Here is a 19,271-nt window from a genome sequence, read left to right on the forward strand (position 1 = left end):
GGAAGTGGGGGGGGGGGAGCGGAAGACTTACCTGGGTCCAAATCAAACTCCGGTAGCTTCTCTTCAGGTAAATCCTACAATATTTGACAAATATTAAACTCTGGAAATCACAAAAGTCGACTTAATACTCAAGACTCTGGAAAGGGGGGTTTGATACAGTCTGGAATCTGGAAGAGGTTTACTACAGTCTGGAATATGGAAGAGGTTTACTACAGTCAGTCTGGAATCTGAAAAACCTTTACTACAGCCTGGAATCTGAGAAAGGACTGATACACCCTGGAAACTGAAAGGAATCTGGAAGTGGTTTAATACGGCCTGGAATGCAAGAGATAAATACACGAAGGAGACACAGATAGAGAGGAAGAGAGACACTGAGAGATGACCACCCACCTGAATCTCTGCAATCTGCCTGGTGGAGAAGCGCTTGATGAAGGAGTCTTCTCTCTTGAGGGGCGGCTTGGTACGGTTCATGGAGGAGGAGAGCGCCCCTGATAGCTGGACTGTGGTGCGGAGCTTCAGCCATCTCTGGTTCGATTTCATCCTGTTGGTGTCGTGGTGGTGAGGAAGGGCGGGAGGAAGGACAGAGGGGAAGGGAGGAAGGATGGGGAGAGAAGGGGATGGGGAGACAGGGAGATGGAGAGAGAAGGGAAGGGAAACATGGGAAGGGGAGAGAAGGGGATGGGGAGACAGGGGGTTGGAGAGAGAAGGGAAGGGAAACATGGGAAGGAGAGAGAAGGGGATAGGGTAGAGAGGGGATGGGGACAGAGGGGGAAAGGGACAGAGGTGGATGGAGAGAAAGGGGATGGGGATAGAGGAGGAAGGGGAGGGTAGAGAGGGGGAGGGGGGGAGGGAGAAAAAGAGTGAGATATATGAGTGTCAGTTTCCACATCAACACTTATCTTATTCATGGAAAATCTCAACACCTAACGTCAATATTTTGGTTCTGGAATTAAACTTATGATTTATGGAGTGTTGCAGTGAGGGGGTTCATTGGCTGTCTCGAATCACCTGAGAGTAACGATAATAACAATATTTATTGGTCATTTAGGTCATCAGAACAACCATAAACAAGTTATGACGATAATTCTAATGACCAAAACATATTATTAGTTATGTTTTTATTAGTTATTTCGAGACACCAATCAAAATTCATGAATCTCAACAGTCCTTATGTATGATTGGCTTACTCTAGCATCAGAAACTACAAAAACTCAGCAAACTCAGCAAATACTGACCAATCAAAATTCAGAATCAAAGCAGCTTTAATTTATAACTGGCTGACAAAAAAGTAAACAATACAGACTTTAGACTTACCAGCATTATACAAACACAACATATTCTAAAATACTTAATACTTTCAAAATACTTATAATTAACGTACACTACAGTTTAAAACACGAGTCAAAAGTGTACTGTCGATTGTAAGTAACCGATAGACTATTTATTAATATACATAATACCTTTTTATTTACTATTACTACTTAGCAATATAAACACGTACACGGATATTACTTACACGAATATTACTGAGCAACATAAATTACACAATACCTTAATATTAGTTAGCAATAGCAAGTACATGGATATTACTCAACTATTGGAATATTACTAAGCTAGTAGGTAATATTCCAGCAATATTTGAGCTGTGGCAGAACAATAAGAGGAAGAGGGAATCTAAATTTTGCTGTGCAGTTGTTTGGGCTTAAAGCTATGTTCAGCTAAAGGAGAAGGCAAGAAGCTAACAGAAAGCTACAGGGCGATACTCTAAGGCATGAATGAAAGAAAATAGGAAAAAAGAAGCAAAGGAAAATAGAAAAAGTGAAACACATTGATAGTTACTAAGAAAATAAATTAATAATGAAAAAAATATATATGTGGGGATAATTCACTAAAAATTTCACAAGTAAACATAATTATTGACGTACCATTCTTGCATATTCCCTATGTTATTTCTGTAATCATCTCTCCAGAATGTTCTTCACCTGTTCTAATTCATGGTGGGAGAGCCTCATTGGGTTCACACACTCTTGTTCTCAATCACATATTCTAACACCAGGTGAGATTATAACTACGGTCACCTTGTTTTTCATTAATCCACAGGTGAGGTCAGCGATACATAGTAAAATCATCACCTTAACACCTTAATTAATTAGTCTCAGGTAACAGGTAATTAACATTATCTGTCTCAGGTGATCGACTTTCACTCTCACCAAGGTAATAACTAACAGGTATGAGTCTTAGGCATTAACATATCGTACTGTCATTCGTAAGTAACCTTAGATTAATAATTTTCCTGTAAGTATCAGATAATATGGTAAGGTATATAAAATAATGAGACAGACAGACAGACAGACAGACAGACAGACAGACAGATTGCTATAGGGTATAATTAATATTTCAAATGCGTTTTATCTCCTCCTCAGTATTTTGACTCAGCAGTGCCAACATCACGTATCCCCTCAGCAGTACCAACATAATGTCTCCACTCAGCAGTGCCAACATCACGTATCCCCTCAGCAGTACCAACATAATGTCTCCACTCAGCAGTGCCAACATCACGTATCCCCTCAGCAGTACCAACATCATGTCTCCACTTAGCAGTGCCAACATCATGTCTCCCCTCAGCAGTGCCAACATCATGTCTCCCCTCAGCAGTGCCAACATCATGTCTCCCCTCAGCAGTGCCAACATCATGTCTCCCCTCAGCAGTGCCAACATCATGTCTCCCCTCAGCAGTGCCAACATCATGTCTCCCCTCAGCAGTGCCAACATCATGTCTCCCCTCAGCAGTGCCAACATCATGTCTCCCCTCAGCAGTGCCAACATCATGTCTCCCCTCAGCAGTGCCAACATCATGTCTCCCCTCAGCAGTGACAACATCATGTCTCCCCTCAGCAGTGCCAACATCATGTCTCCCCTCAGCAGTGCCAACATCATTATCTCCCCTCAGCAGTGCCAACATCATTATCTCCCCTCAGCAGTGCCAACATCATGATTCCTCTCAGTAGCGCCAACATCATTACCACATTCCTGACCACACACCTAACCTAACCTAACCACACACCTGGCCACACACCTTACCTAACCTAACCACACACCTGACCACACACCTTACCTAACCTAACCACACACCTGACCACACACCTAACCTAACCTAACCTAACCTAACCACTCATCCACAAGTATATACATAGAGTTTATCAAACCACATGAGTGTAGGAATTACCTTCATGACTGTAAAATATGATGCACACAAGAGCGTTTCTACACATGAACTTATTAAAATCAATTTGGGGATATTTTATTGTTTTTAATAATTCTGTCAATTGTTGTTATAAATCTTGAATGAGAGTAATGATTAATGAAGTAACTTTATTTGATGACACACATACAAACACACACACACACACACACACACACACACACACACACACACTTTACTAATATAGTCCCTGTGTGTTTTATTCAGACACTTAAATTACAGTATTATTAAAGATCAGTATTACATTTTAGGGAGTCGTCATTAATGTAGTCGTCATTACATTTAGGGGGTCGTCATTAGATTTAAGAGTCGTCATTATATTTTTGGGAGTCATCATTAATGTAGTCGTCATTACATTTAGGGGGTCGTCATTATATTTAAGAGAGTGGTCATTATATTTTTGGGAGTCGTCATTAATGTAGTCGTCATTACATTTAGGGGGTCGTCATTATATTTCAGAGAGTCGTCATTATATTTTTGGGAGTCGTCATTAATGTAGTCGTCATTACATTTAGGGGTCGTCATTATATTTAAGAGAGTCGTCATTATATTTTTGGGAGTCGTCATTATGGTAGTCGTCAATATTAAGGTAGTCGTGATATTTTTAGGGAGTAGTAATTAATAGTAACAAGAAGACAGAAATAAAGTGAAAATAGTTAAAACGTTCAGGCCACGACGGCCCTGGTAGGTCGTTCACCCCGACGACCACAACTACCTGGCCGTGTTTAACTACCGTCTGGATCTTTTAATTAGTGGCACCTCCCTCAACCTGATTGGCTGGCTGGTGGGAGAAGCAAGAGTAGTAAAGAGGAATGCTAGGAGGAGTGGGGAGGGAAGACACTAAGAGGAACGCTTAAGAGGAGTGGTAGTAAGAACGTTTAAGAGGAGTGGTAGTAAGAACGTTTAAGAGGAGTGGCAGCAAGAACGTTTAAGAGGAGTGGTAGTAAGAACGTTTAAGAGGAGTGATAGTAAGAACGTTTAAGAGGAGTGGTAGTAAGAACGTTTAAGAGGAGTGGTAGTAAGAACGTTTAGGAGGAGTGACACACAGCACGACCCAGCACGACACAACACGACCCAGCACGACACAGAATAGTGAAGCTTAACATAGTTGCAGTCTTAGTGAAGGATAATAGGAGGAATATCTCAGGTAGGGGGGGGGGAGGGGGGTGGAGGGAGTGGGGGAGAGGGATGGAAAATAAGAGGTGAGAGAGAGGGAGGGAAGAAAATGAGGGAGGTAGATAGATCAGATAGATTAGATAGATTAGACAGATAGATAGACATAAAAAATGGAAAAGTAAATACATACATACATACATACATACATACATACATACATACATACCAGAAGGCTGTTGTTGTGTGCGGGTTAACTAGACTGGTGTATGTCTTCCTCACAACACACGCTTGGACGTAATTCTTAATTTAGAACTTGATAATTCAGTTATTTCTCCCATCATTCTTCTTTCTTTTCTTCCTTGAGGCTTCTCTCTCTCTCTCTCTCTCTCTCTCTCTCTCTCTCTCTCTCTCTCTCTCTCTCTCTCTCTCTCTCTCTCTCTCTCTCTCTCTCTTTACCTCAGTGTTTTTCTTCTCCTCTATCTTCTTCTTTCTCCCTTCTCTCAATATTCATCTCTCAGTTACTCTCCTCTCATCCAATTCTTCCTTCTATTTTTCCTTCTCCCATTCCTTCTCCTCTTTCTCACCCTCCTCCTCTTTCTCACCCCCTCCTCTTCCTCCTCCTCTTTCTCACCCCCTTCCTCTTCCCCTCCTCTTCCTCTTGCCTCCGGCCCCACCAACATAACTCTCACGGAATCTCGTAAGCATACAGAGTTATGCCACAACTCTCACACGGTATAAGTCAGGTCCAATGGTTCTCGTAATTCAAATGGCCCTCGGTAAGTCAGATGGCCCTCGGCGAGTGAGATGGCCCTTGTAAATAAAATGGCCCTCAGTAAATCAGATGGCCCTTGTAAATAAAATGGCCCTCAGTAAATCAGATGGCTCTTGTAAATCAAATGGCCCTCAGTAAATCAAATGGCCCTCAGTAAATCAGATGGCCCTTGTAAATAGAATGGCCCTCAGTAAATCAAACGGCCCTCAGTAAATCAAATGGCCCTCAGTAAATCAGATGGCCCTCTTCAGTGAAACAATGGCCCGAAAACCCAGCAGTCTACGTTATACGGCTGGGTGAGGATGATGAGAGTGTGTGTGTGTGTGTGTGTGTGTGTGTGTGTGTGTGTGTGTGTGTGTGTTGTGATTTGCTGTGTTGTGCTGTGATGTAATATGTTGTGATGTGTAGTTCGACCTTAACACACACACACACACACACACACACACACACACACATAAAAACACTGGTTAAAATATTAAAGCTAATCTGAACACGACAGATGAGTTACCTTTAAACACGCCGGGAAAAAATAATTGTAAATTAATTTTATCGTAAAGCACATCCCCCCCCATCCCCTTAGCCCCCACCCACACTCTTCCCTTCCCCCTACCCACTCCTCCTATCCCCTACCCACTTCCCCCTACCCCCTACCCACTTTCCCTTCTCTCCTACCCACTCTTCTCTATCTCTCTCCTACCCTATCCACTCCTTCTCCCTTATATCTACTCCTCCCTCCTTCCTACTCCACCACTCACCTACCCACACTCCCCCTCCCCCCTACCCACCCACACTACCCATACTACATCCCTCCATCCTACCCACACTCCCCTCCCCCTACCACCACACCCACTCCTCCACCACTCACCTCCCCACACCCCATACCCTCCCCACTAAATATCAACAAACTATATACCTTTACAAACACACACCCAGAATTATTTTATACTTTCAACATCAATCTCAGTTTTAACGTTAAATAAAACCATCACAAACAAAATACCTCAAAACTTTATATACTTTCAAAATATATCTGAAAAAAATCGGAAAGTAAAATCAATGTCACGTCCAAGCTACCGAGACAAAACTACCACACGCAAGTATAATATTTACTTCAGATACTATTGAAAGATTAATGGAATTAGTCAATACTCGGTAGCTGAAGGTCATCCTCTGAGTGTGACCTTGGTATAATGACGTATTGTTCACCTTCGTATAACCTATAAATTAATGACGTGTTGTGTAACCTATAAAACACCTGAGTGATATTTTATAAAACAAATGAGTGTTTTTAGTCTTTAAAATAATAAAGTGATGTTTTTTTTATCCTTTAAGACGACCTGGTTTGCTTCTCTTGCCTTTAAAACACTTTCAAATACCTATCAAACAATTTAGAGTATATTCCTCTATTGTAAAACACGTCAAACATCAAAAATAATGTTTTTCTCCATTACAAACACCCATCACACAACACAGCGCTCAAACACCACGGAATGTGTTTTTTAGCCATCTCAAACAACCCAGTGTTTTTTTTCCTCCCCACTTCAAATACCACACGAATATTCCACACTTTTTCTACCTTTGAAACTCTGCCAGGTGATGTTATCTGCCACATACAGGTAATTAATGATATTGTTACCTTTTCATAGTAATTGTCGTGTTTACCTGAGTCCGTTTCAGGTGTCATGGCAAACAAGAATTTGTGCGTTTTCGTGTAAACAAATAAACACAAGTCAATACAAATGTTTTTCTTTTATGTTTTACAGTGTTCATAATACACATACAAACAAACATACATATATACATACATACATACATATACATACATACATACATACATACATATTAGATAGATAGATAGAGAGATTACACAATGATAAATTTCCAATCGTTACTAATCTTCTTTCCGATGACAACCTGAATGGATTATAGATTGGTCAGGCCGTGGCTGTGTGCTCTCCAATCCTTAGAGTAATGGGCCTGGCTCTCTCTCTCTCTCTCTCTCTCTCTCTCTCTCTCTCTCTCTCTCTACCTATCTATCTTTCTCTCTCTCTGTGATTCGATCATTGATTAGTGTTGTGTTTGTTAGAGAGAGAGAGAGAGAGAGAGAGAGAGAGAGAGAGAGAGAGAGAGAGAGAGAGAGAGAGAGAGAGAGAATAACATTTTCATCTGTTTGATTCCCTAATAATTGCGTAATAATAATAATAATAATAACAATAATAACACAACACTAATAACCTTAATAACAATATAAATAGCAATAATAGTAACAATAAAAATGAAAATAATAATAGTAATAAAGGCAGTAAAATTAATAGTAATAATAAAAGTATGGTTAATAATAGTAATAATATCAATAATAACTACAGTAAGAAAGCAAATAATAGTAATAATAAAAACAATAATAATAGCAATAGTTTCCAATATCAATCACATCATTCAATCCGGTATTCAACTCAGCGCTAAGTGGTTGTCTCTTTGGATCTCAGAGGTGTGGAAGACGCCATCTTGCAATTAATTAAATGGATTTGAGAGACGGAGGAGCATCTCAAACACTGCCAGAACATCAGTGAGGAGGATTCAATAGCGCGCTCAATGGGTTCCCCGACTGTGTTACCGCGTCTATAGTTCTGGCGGGTGACGCTTCCCACTGAATCTATACTCTGAGATTTGTCCCTCTCTATACTACTACTATTATTATTACTACTATTACTATTATTACTACTACTATTACTATAACTACTACTAAAACTACTACTAAAACTACTACTACCACTATTACTACTACTAATGATAATGATAATAATAATAATAATAATATCAGTTTACAAATGGAGTAGGATTTTGTTTACAGAGTATAAGTTCAGTGGAGCTAGGCGCCTCCTTCCACAAGTATAGACGACATAAAAAAACACAGGGCGAGGTATTGAACCCTCTTTAAAATCGGATAATCCTCCTATAACACCGCTCTAAGCTTTGTTTACCTTATAATAAACCTATTGATGGTGCATTAGAGAGATTATTATTATTATTATTAGACGGACGAACAACAAACAAAAAGACGAATTAACGAACAGACGAATAACGGAGAAAACAGAGATATAACAAACGCAACAAACAAACAAACAAATGCATAACCCTTCTTCTCATTACTTAAGAAAAACAACAGGGTTACTAATAGCGTTATATGAATGTAATCTCGCGGCCGTCATTATTCTCTGAGATGACGTCATAACAACCATTAAAGTTTTAATTGATCATTTGAATTATATAAAGTTTGAAATATGTCATAAATTAGGACACTACCACCACCACCACCACCACCACCCGCTGTATGTAACTTGTGGCGACGTGGTGGTGTTATGAGGGTGTGATTAGTGGGTGGGTGGGTGGGGTGGGTAGGTGGATGGGGTGGGTAATCGGGTGGGTAGGACACACACACACACACATGGTTGGAGTAACACATTGTCCTCCACCCTTAAGGAAAACAAAAAAAATAAGAGGAAATCAATGAAAGAACATTTTTCTAGGAGTTAACTTTCTAATATGAGAACAAAAAAAATGGTATTGTGTAAGCGGGTAGGGGAGGGGGAGGAGGGAAAGGGTGGGGGGAGGGAAGGAGGGAAGGGGTAGGGAGGGGTGAGGAGGGAAGGGGGTAGGGGAGGGAGTCAGTGGTAGGTTGGGGTGGGGTGGGGGTGGTGGAGTGAGGGGAGGGGGTAGTGGGGGCAGGAGAGGAGGTGGTATGGGAGAGGAAATGGGGAGGTGGGAGGGAGAGAGGGGGAAGGGAATTGGTAAAGGAGAGGGAGGGGGATGTGGAGGGATATAGTAGGGGTGGAGGAGGGTGTTGGTATCGTCTTGGTATTGTTGTTGTATCATTTAAGACCACAGTGAGAGAGAGAGAGAGAGGAACAGATGGGGGAGGGAACAAGGGTAGCATGGAGAGAACAAAGAAGACCACAAACATAAAGGAGAAGACATAGAGGAGGAGGAAGAGAAAGGGGGAAGGAGAAGAGGAGGAACAAAAGAAAGAATGACAAAGATTAAAAAAAGGAAAAGGAAGGAGGAGGAAGAATAATAAGAACAGGAATTGAGAAAAATATGTTAAAGGAAAGGAAAACGAAGAAGAGAAAGTGAGAGGGAGAAGGAAAAGGATGAAGGAGGAAGAGGCGGAGAAGAAGAGGAGGAAGAGGAGGATAAAGAGGAGAAGGAAGAGAGAAGCTTGAGGTATAAGGGGCTGATGACGCCATATATTACTGAAACGACCGTAATGAAGATGGGAGGAGGAGGAGAAGAAGAGAGAAGAAGAAGAAGAGAGAAGAAGAAGAAGAAGAAGAAGAAGGAGGAGGAGGAGGAAGAGGAGGAGACGAACAAGAAGAGGAGGAGGAGAAGAAGAAGAAGAAGAAATATGGTATAGAACGAAAGACGGGGAGGAACGGTAAGAGAGACATAAGAAGAAAGAGAGGTAAGGTAAGAGGAGAGGAAGGTAAAGAGGGGGGGGAGGGAGGAGGGATTAATGTAACAGACCGTGTCTCCTCCCCAGCAGGTGAGGGGGAGCACGGAGGAAACACACTACACCTGCCCATAATGTTCAGGTAGCGTGTACTTAACTCCGGCATCCCAGACGAACACATCGCCAGCACGAGCGATGTTTAAAGTTTGGTGGTCTTCTTTTGTTCCCGTACGAGCGATTAGTCGAGCCTGGTGTTTCTCTCCAGCGCCAGTACGAGCGATCAGTGTAGCCTGGCGTTGTCTTTCCATGCCGTAAACCAGCTCAAAATCCGTACCGAATACATAACGCCAGTACGAGCGATCCGTAGAGCCTGGCGTTTTTCTCCACCTCTGATAACAAGCTTAAAGATCTGTACCAAAAACACAGCGCCAACACGAGCGATCAATAGCGCCTGGCGTTTTCCTTCATTCCCTCCTCCTGCTTCTCCTCTCCTATGACACACTTAAGACAGCTGCGCCAGGCGAACCTTCGCTTGTTACACCTGGACACAAGAGATATCGGGCCAATATAATCCGAACCCAAACCTGGAATTAAACCCGAATTTTCGCTAGCGGGTTTGGTTTGGTTAGGTTAGGTTAGGTTAGGTTAGTTAGGTTAGGTTAGGTTAGTTAGGTTAGGTTAGGTTAGGTTAGTTAGGTTAGGTTAGGTTAATGGTGTAGGTGTTAGCCAGGTAGCTTCCTCCTCCTCCTCCCCTCCTTTCTTCCTCCCTTTTCCTTCAACACATTTCCTCTTCCCGCCTTACATCATATTTCTCTTCATTCTCTCTCCCTCCTCCTCCTTCCTTCTCCATCCTCCTGTTCCATCCTTCTCCTCTTTCCTCCGCCTCCTCCTCCCTTCCTCTTTCCAGGAGGACTTGTCAGCTTCTTCACCCAGGGACAAAGACACAGCCTCAGGAGCCTAGTGCATTGACTTTCTTACTGCATGACCTGTTCTCTCTCTCTCACTCTAGGTCTATCTCTAGGTTTGTCTCTCTATCTCTCTTTCGGTTTGTCTCTATCTCTCCCTCTCTCTCTCTCTCTCTTTCGGTTTGTCTCTATCTCTCCCTCTCTCTCTCTCTCTCTCTCTCTCTCTCTCTCTCTCTCTCTGGCTTTCTAGCTTTCTCATAACATCTATACATCTTTCTTTATCTCTCATTTTGTTCTATATCTCTCTTTTATCTGTTTCTCGCTCTCTCTCCCAGTGACTGTCCTCGTTTTCCTCTGTCTATCTGTTTGTATATCATTATCTCTCTCTCTCTCTCTCTCTCTCTCTCTCTCTCTCTCTCTCTCTCTCTAGCCGTCTCCTTCAGGCATCGTTTGTCATGAAAACTGCCTTTAAAATTTTACTATTTTTTCTAACACACACACACACGCACCCTCTCTCTCTAGTCACTGCCAGCATACATACATACATACATACCTGTACATCCATACATACATACATACACAGAGAGAGTACTGGCTCTAATAAGCATCCTTAGTAGTCAAAGTACATCTGTTTACCCCATAAAAACAGTGTGTGTGTGTGAGGAGGGCGTAGGCGTGGGTGTGGGGAGGGCATGGGTGTGGGGAGGGCATAGGCGTGGGTGTGGGGAGGGCGTGGGTGTGGGGGGGGCGTGGGTAGGGGCGTGGGTGTGGGCACGTAGGTGTGGGCTTGTGGGAGGGCGTGGAGAAGCCTTAGAACAAAGTTAGGTATATTACAGGCGTCACCTGCAGAGGGACGGCGTGATGGTGACAACTCCTCCTCCACACACACACACACACACACACACACACACACACACACACACACACACACACACACACACACACACACACACCACTCAAGGACCCTGAACTATGGCGTACATGAATCCATAAAATGATCGAATAATTTTGTCATAACACACACTGGCAGCTTCAGTATTACCGATTACTTTTGGTAAAACACAAACTTCTTGAATAATTTTCATGAAACTAAAAAAAAATGAATAATTATCACAAAAAACTAAATTATATTGAGTAATTTCCCTGAAACTCACAACAGGTAAGACTAATTACCACACTAATTACCTCACACCATATCCTACGTCAACCTTCATCACCAATCCTCTGCCAACACGAGCGATCACCAAAGCCTGACCTGGCATTCCCTTCCACGACAAACAATGACACTCACGACAACTGCACCAGACAAAACGTTCGCCCACTTTCTGCTTGTGCTGGCGATCGATTCTTCCCCCATCCAGGAACAAAACTGTCACAGAAATACCATTGAGACTCTACCTTAACTAGATACAGTCACTTAATACCAATTAGGAGATAAAATTAAGGTATACAGGAATTCTTTAATAAACTCGTATATAGCTAACCACTTATATACACTTAGATAGATAGATAGATAGATAGATAGATAGATAGATAGAGAATGTGTCAAAGGCTTAAAGTTAGTTTCAGGTAAGTTCAGTGGTAATGGTTCATACAGCATCAGGGCGATAACACGTGAAACTATGTTGAGTGTGTGTTGAGTGAAGGCTGTGTAACCCCTGAGTACGATGACTTAAACCCCTGAGTACGATGACTTAAACCCCTGAGTACGATGACTTAAAACCCCTGAGTACGATGAATAAACCTTTGAATTATCATCGTGACCAAGAGATTATACCATTGTAATTTTTCCCCTAAAGTTATGGATCAACTTTGAGAATCTTCGAGGATCAGAGTCCCATGTGAGGTGAGAGGTTGATGAGGAGAGGTGTGAGAGGTGTGAGAGGTGTGAGAGGTGTGAGACGTGTGAGAGGGAGGGTGAGGGGGGAGGTAGGTTTTCCATCTTCACTTGACCATCAATTTCAATCTGGGTTAAAGCCTCTCAGGGGAAGGAGAGGGGGTGGGGCTGCCAGAGTGAAGCCTCCCTCCACTATAGCCCTCTCATGCCTCGAGTCTCGGAGCCTTGTACACACGCTAAATCTTTTCAACTCAACTAGGATTCTGGGAACACATCCGGTCCTATCTCTTTTAAGCTGCTACACAGATGATATAGGATTTTCTAAGAATTCTAGGATGGAATTTTCAAAGTTACTAAGGACTGGAGGATACTTCTAACCTGCCTGATGTATATGTGGAGGTGAGGATGGATTTTCAAAGCATTGGAGGATGATTTTGCCACTCAGATAAGGATTGTAGGATGGATTTAACAAATTTACTTAAGCTACGATACAAAGTTGGATTTTCAGAGTATCATAAGTTACGTTTTTGTATTAACCATAGAGAGAGAGAGAGAGAGAGGTCATCAGGTGTGCACGAGGCAAGGTATGGTCACTCTGCCTCGCCTCGTTCCTCTGCATCAGGTGTTGTCTCATGCACTTAGTTGTGTCAGGTTAGTAATGTCCTGATCCTTCACCCAGCCTCTCACCCACCTATAGTCCACTCACCCTCCACAGCCCTCTCACCCCACCTAGTCCACTCACCCTCCACCCCAGCCCTCTCACCCCACCTAGTCCTCACCCTCCCACAGCCTCTCACCCACCTAGTCCTCACCCTCCACCCAGCCCTCTCACCCACCTAGTCCACTCACCTCCACCCAGCCCTCTCACCCACCTAGTCCACTCACCACCCCCAGCCCTCTCCCACCCCACCTAGTCCACTCACCCCTCCACCCAGCCCTCTGCCCACCTGGTCCTCACCTCCACCCAGCCCTCTCACCCACCTAGTCCACTCACCCTCCACCCAGCCCTCTCACCCATCTAGTCCACTCACCCTCCACCCAGCCCTCTCACCCATCTAGTCCACTCACCCTCCCTCCACCCACTCTCTACACACAACCGCCCTATCCTGACAGAAGCCTCCACCCACACACACCGACCCACCCCGTCCTGACATAACCAACCTGCCCGCCCACACACACATAAATATCCACTTCGTCCGAGCGGCAGTTCACTTAACCACCCATCACCGCCCACACACGCACACCCGTCATCAACTTAACACCATTCCACCACCGCCCACACGCCCCCACAAGACGCCCCACAGTTACAAACATCCCCTCATAGAACTTCCTGACTAGTGGCGTAAGGAACTCATCAGCGCCGCCTACTCACGCCCATCCTCACTCAGCGCCGCCCACATCCACCCACCGATAAACTTACCCTCACTCACTCATAATCAATACCACCTCCCACTTCCATCACACCCATCCACCCTCCCTTATCCACCACCACCCACATCCACCCATTGACCACCCACTCATGACCATCTACACCCCACCCACACTCACCAACTTTCACCTACCCACCCACATCCACACCCACCCACCCACCCCCACCCACCCCACCACCCATCACATATTATCACCCTAAAACTAAACTTTGTCTCATTTTTATATTTATTTTTTTTGGCTCAACATTTTTTGCCCCGGAGACAATACTCGCTCTAATTGGGTAACGCTTCTGTGTTTTTTAATTGCTCAAACACTTAGGTCATTCACGGCAACTTAAGCCCTTTTAGCTGAAGGATCCATGGACCGTTTATTCTAATTTATGTTATTCTCTCTCAAAGGTTATTTTTCATCCGGGTCCTCCTCCATTTTGACGAAACATTTGAGATAAAAATACGCGCAAATGTTTATGTCGTGTTTGTATCATGTTTGTGTCGTATTTCTGTCTTGACAGTCGTGTTTTGTGTCGTGTGTCGTGTTTGTGTCTTGTTTGTATCGTGTCTATGTCTTGCTTGTGTCTTGTTTTGTGTAGTGTTTCAGTCGTGTTTGTGTCGTGTTTATGTCTTGTTTGTGTCGTGTTTGTGTCGTGTTTCAGTCGTGTTTGTGTCGTGTTTTATCTTGTTTGATGGCTGTCGTTTCTGTCTTGTTTCAGTCGTGTTTGTGTCGTGTTTATGTCTTGTTTGTGTCGTGTTTGTGTCGTGTTTCAGTCGTGTTTGTGCCGTGGTGATGCGTCAGTGTAAGGTGCTCTCGTGTACTCTGTGAGGGTAAAAAAAATATAGTTCTCATTTCTTCTTCTTCTTCTTCTTCTTCTTCTCTTCCTTGTGGTGGGTGTTAGTAAATAGTGTGTAGAGAGAGAGTAAACACAGCAAGTCTCTCTCTTTCTCTCTCTCATTCTCCACCCCTTTCTCTCTCTTAATCTCTTCTTCCTCTCATTTTTTCTTTCTTGCTTCCTTTCTTCATTCTTACGTCTCTCCCTCCATCCACCCCTCTCATCTACTTTCCTTCTCTTCTCTCTCTATCTTGTCCCTTCCTCTCCTCCTTTCTCCCTCCCTCCTTCCATCCCTGCCTCTTTAACTCATACACACACTTACAAGAAGAGTGACTGCAGCCTGCTAACTGAAGGCCCTCTCTCCCTCCTTCCCACTCCCGCCTCTCCCTCTCCACGCCCTCCCTCTCACCCTCAACACTGTTTTTCTGATAGCGTCATCCATTCTCCCTCCCATCCACTTCCTTCCTCCCTCCCCCCCACCTCCCCCCTCTCTTTCCTCCCCCAACCTCCCCTCCTCTGCACTCTCAATTTACCCAATCTTCACTCTCTTTCTGTCTCTCTCTATTCCTCTGTCTGTCTCTGTCTCTCTATCTTCTATCTTCCCTTACAGATAAATATCGGGAAAAAATAGTATGTTAAATTAAGGTGAAAAGAAGAATATAAAAGTAATTTCAATCTTTTATTAGACTGACCGACACATGACACAGACCATTATCATCATCACCATCATCATCATCATCATCATCATCATCATCATCTCATCATTATCCTCCCCTCCTCCTCTCCCCAGGTAACAGAAAGGGCTGCCATCATATATTTGCTTTGTTTGCTACTCTACTGCTTGTCTGGCCAATATATCCGGTATTTTATGAGAGAGGAAACTGAAATTTGAGCACAATAGTGACCAAGTGTTTTGATAAATATAATATATATCTTTTACCTGTAATGTGTTGAAGGTGTTGCTACCACTACTTGTTACTGTTATTATTATTATTATCATTATCATTATTATTATTATTATTATTATTATTATTAGTATTATTATTATTATTATTATTATAGTTATTATTACTATTAAAAACACAGGCACAGACAGTCAGATACACACATACACCACCATCACCACCGTCACACACACACACATACACACACACACACACACACACACACACACACGCGCGTAATTACGTCCAGCGTCACTCATAATATACTGTTAACTTATAGTTCTGTTTACTGTCGTGATGTTTACTGTCACGATGTTTACTGTCATGATGTTTACTATGTTTACTGTCACGATGTTTACTGTCATGATGTTTACTATATTACGATATTTCCTGTTTTATTTATACTTTTTAAACTTTGAAGAAACAAAATTGGTTCTCCATGCTTGAAATTTTTAAGCTTTGATAAACATTTCCTTGACGCTTAGTAAAATATTGTCCTTCACACTTGAATTTTCTTGAAGCTTTGGTAAAAAATATTATCCTCCACGGTTTAAATTTTCGTCGCCACTAAAAAAAAAAAAGATACTTGGTCTTCCCCGCCTTAAAATTCTCAAGTTTTCATGAGAGTATTCTCCTACACGCTATAATTTCCTTGACACTGAGTAAAAAAATATCTTCCTGCAGAGTTTAATGCTTACCGTCAATACCTCAGTTACCCCTACACTTAATACAGCCACAAGCGGAAAAAAAAAATCTTCCATCAGTCAAGTCGGGAAAGACGGATTGGGTGACTTACAGTAATTAATTAAGAATAACATAACATTACAAAGGACCTCCAACATAGCTATAAATAGACCTAATATATCAATATGTCAATGATATATTGGATAAAGATAAGGACATAATGAAAGTCAATAATTAATTAGAGAACGAAACAAAGAGACAGAGAGAACAGTAAACTTAAGCAATGAGGTATTGATCAGTCACACACACACACACACACACACACACACACACACACACACACACACTTGCTGGCACGGGTAAGGAAAAATTATATAAAAAATAACATCAAATATTAACTGACACTATTTTTTTTAACTGTTTAACTTAAAAATACAATACACGTATGATTGAAAATAATAATAACACAACAACAACAACAACAACAACAACAACAACAACAATAAACAACAACAATAATAATAATAATAATAATAATAATAATAATAATAATAATAATAATAATAATAATACAAGCCATCCATTTCCTTCCGTATAATATTTCAACACAAAAACTGGTTTAAGCATTGGGGCCAGCAGGTGTCCCAACCCTCCCAGCTGACACCATTTACTTGAGCTAGATAATCTGCCGTCGTCAGTGCCAAGTAAATTGACTCTTGGGTGAGGTGGGCGGCCAAGGAAGAAGGGAGTTACCTTACAGTTGAATCTGCATCTCAGGACGATAATGTATGTTTTGTCGTGAAGTTTTTATTTATTTTATATATATTTTTTTGAGTAATAATATGTATTTTCGTTAATGAAATACCTGGTGGGGGTTAAGTTTGTTGTTTTGGGATATGCTAGCCGTCAACACCTGGTTTATTACGGCCGTAGTGAAGTCTTTGATGCAGTGGTTGAAGCTATGAGATGCTGAGGCCGTAATGTAACTCAATCACATCCACTACAGCTTATAAAAACACGGTGTTCTTTTCCCAGGTGGACTTACGAATGAATCATAAAGACCTCGACGCATTTATTTTTATTTTAACATTTAATCTTTGTTAAATCTATTGAATTTTTTGACGTGGATTAATAAACTTGTCGCTCTCTTTCACTACCTTTGGGTCCCCCCCCCCCTCTCTCTCTCTCTCTCTCTCTCTCTCTCTCTCTCTCTCTCTCTCTCTCTAAAGTAATTTGATCACATCAGCTAAAGGTGAGAGACAAAGGACAATATTTTATTCCCAGGAGGATCTACGAAATGTAAACAAACACAGCAGGTCTGGGGGGGGGGGTGTCTTTGCTGTCCTGGGAGGCGTATGTTGAATTAGTTGATGATGAAAGTCTTGAGGTGAAGAATTTATACTCTCTCTGTATCTTTGTCTGTCTGTCTGTCTGACTGTCTGTCTGTCTGTCTGTCTCTATTCCATCATCTATACTCCTTCGTTTCTTAATCTCTTGTCCTTTCATCCTAATTTCCCTCATTCTCTCTATGTATCTTTCTTCGTTCTTTCCTTTCCTACTTCTTCCATCCATCTTCTCGTTATCTCATTATCTTAAGGAATTTCTCTCTCGTACTTTGTCTTCATTTATCTCTCTCTCATTCACTCTATTCACTCCCCCTCACCTCTCCTCCCACTCACCCACTCTCCCTCTCTCTCTCCCTCCTCCCCCTCACCTCTCCTCCCACTCACTCACCCACTCCTCTCTCCCTCTCCCTCTCTCTCCTCCCACTCACCCACTCTCCCTCTCTCTCTCCCTCCTCCCCCTCACCTCTCCTCCCACTCACTCACCCACTCCTCTCTCCCTCTCCCTCTCTCTCCCCCTCTCTCTTCAGGACAGCCAACACAGGATAAATATAATATTGGTGGTGGTGGCCCCTTGGATATTGACGTCACCCTCCTAATGGTGGTCAAGTTAAGAAGAAATATTTTATTTTTCTCCTCGTAGGTGACAGATCTTACATCACTGAGTTGGGTGAGTGGGTGTGCGGGTGAGTGGGCGGGTGAGTGGGTGGGTAAGTGGGCGGGCGGACAAAGCAGCTTAAAGTAACTCTGTCTTTCGTCTCATTCTCTCATTCAGGAGTCAACATGTAAAGAGAATTAATACAGTTATGTCATTAATGTACAGAATTATGGCACATTGGACACTGTTATGGCACACCGATGGTTATATCAGTATTTTGTGCCATTAATGGACAGAATTATGGTACGGGGAAGAGATCTGACCACCATGACGATAAACTCGGTGGCTCTGTCTCTTTCTGTCACTTTATAGACAGATACATTGATAGATAAGTAGATATATATAGAGATAGGCAGATAGACAGAGATATGTAAGGATAGGTAGACAGGCAGATAGGTAGAACTGGATGGATAGATAGATAGACAAAGTGATATAATTAGACCACACTACTGTCCACATACACACACACACACACACACACTGGTGAGCTGAGTTTGTGACGTAAGGACCTGCCTCTTTGGTTTATCTATGTGTGTGTGTGTGTGTGAGTCATTGAGATACCATCATATATCTACAATTGCGAGAAAAATAAAAAAAACCTTACGAATTTTTTGAGAATTTTAGCTTAAGTAGAGTCATTTAGATGGGCTCATACATCTCCAGTCAGAGAACCAACTTAACTTACGAGTGTTTGAGGATACGGGAGAGATAGTGATAAATACGGTATTATATCTTACAGTTGTCGCAAACGTTACGATATTATGGGGAGGATGTCGTAAGTGTTGGGGGTGTAGTTATTTGCTCTCATAACTTACGACTGTTTCGGAATTGGTGGGACTCTTCAGCGAATTTCTCCTAATTTTAAAAAGGTACTTACTGAATCTAACCTAACCTAACCTAACCTGACCTGACCTGACCTGACCTGACCTGATCTAACCTAACCTACTCCTTATTTACAAGCCAAACCTGTCATTATTTTATCCTAATCTAACTTAATCTAATCTAACCTAACTCTAACTTAACCTAACTTAACCAAACGAAACTAA

At 42.3% G+C, this 19,271-nt stretch overlaps 2 protein-coding genes across 4 annotated transcripts in view; one reads left to right on the top strand and one right to left on the bottom strand.

Annotated features, from left to right (window-relative positions):
• Positions 1 to 544, bottom strand: part of LOC121875372 — a 131,376-nt gene extending 130,832 nt beyond the window's left edge. For all 3 annotated transcript variants that reach the window (XM_042379925.1, XM_042379927.1, XM_042379926.1), the window contains exon 1: positions 391 to 544. In XM_042379925.1, the coding sequence (XP_042235859.1) occupies positions 391 to 540 (150 nt within the window). In that variant the 5' untranslated portion in view covers positions 541 to 544. The remainder of the gene's footprint in view (positions 1 to 390) is intronic.
• A 1,932-nt stretch (positions 545 to 2,476) lies between these two features.
• LOC121875253 (uncharacterized protein PB18E9.04c-like) lies at positions 2,477 to 2,995 on the top strand. The gene has a single exon (XM_042379714.1). It carries the CDS (start codon positions 2,477 to 2,479, stop codon positions 2,993 to 2,995), a length of 519 nt encoding a protein of 172 aa, XP_042235648.1.
• The last annotated feature ends 16,276 nt before the right edge of the window (positions 2,996 to 19,271 follow it).

This window comes from Homarus americanus, unplaced genomic scaffold (genome assembly GCF_018991925.1).
Source record: "Homarus americanus isolate GMGI-L3 unplaced genomic scaffold, GMGI_Hamer_2.0 scaffold56241, whole genome shotgun sequence".
Taxonomy (NCBI): domain Eukaryota; kingdom Metazoa; phylum Arthropoda; class Malacostraca; order Decapoda; family Nephropidae; genus Homarus; species Homarus americanus.

Coding starts and splice junctions, on each gene's coding strand:
- LOC121875253 (XM_042379714.1), top strand. CDS start 2,477: ATGTCTCCACTCAGCAGTGCCAACATCACGTATCCCCTCAGCAGTACC.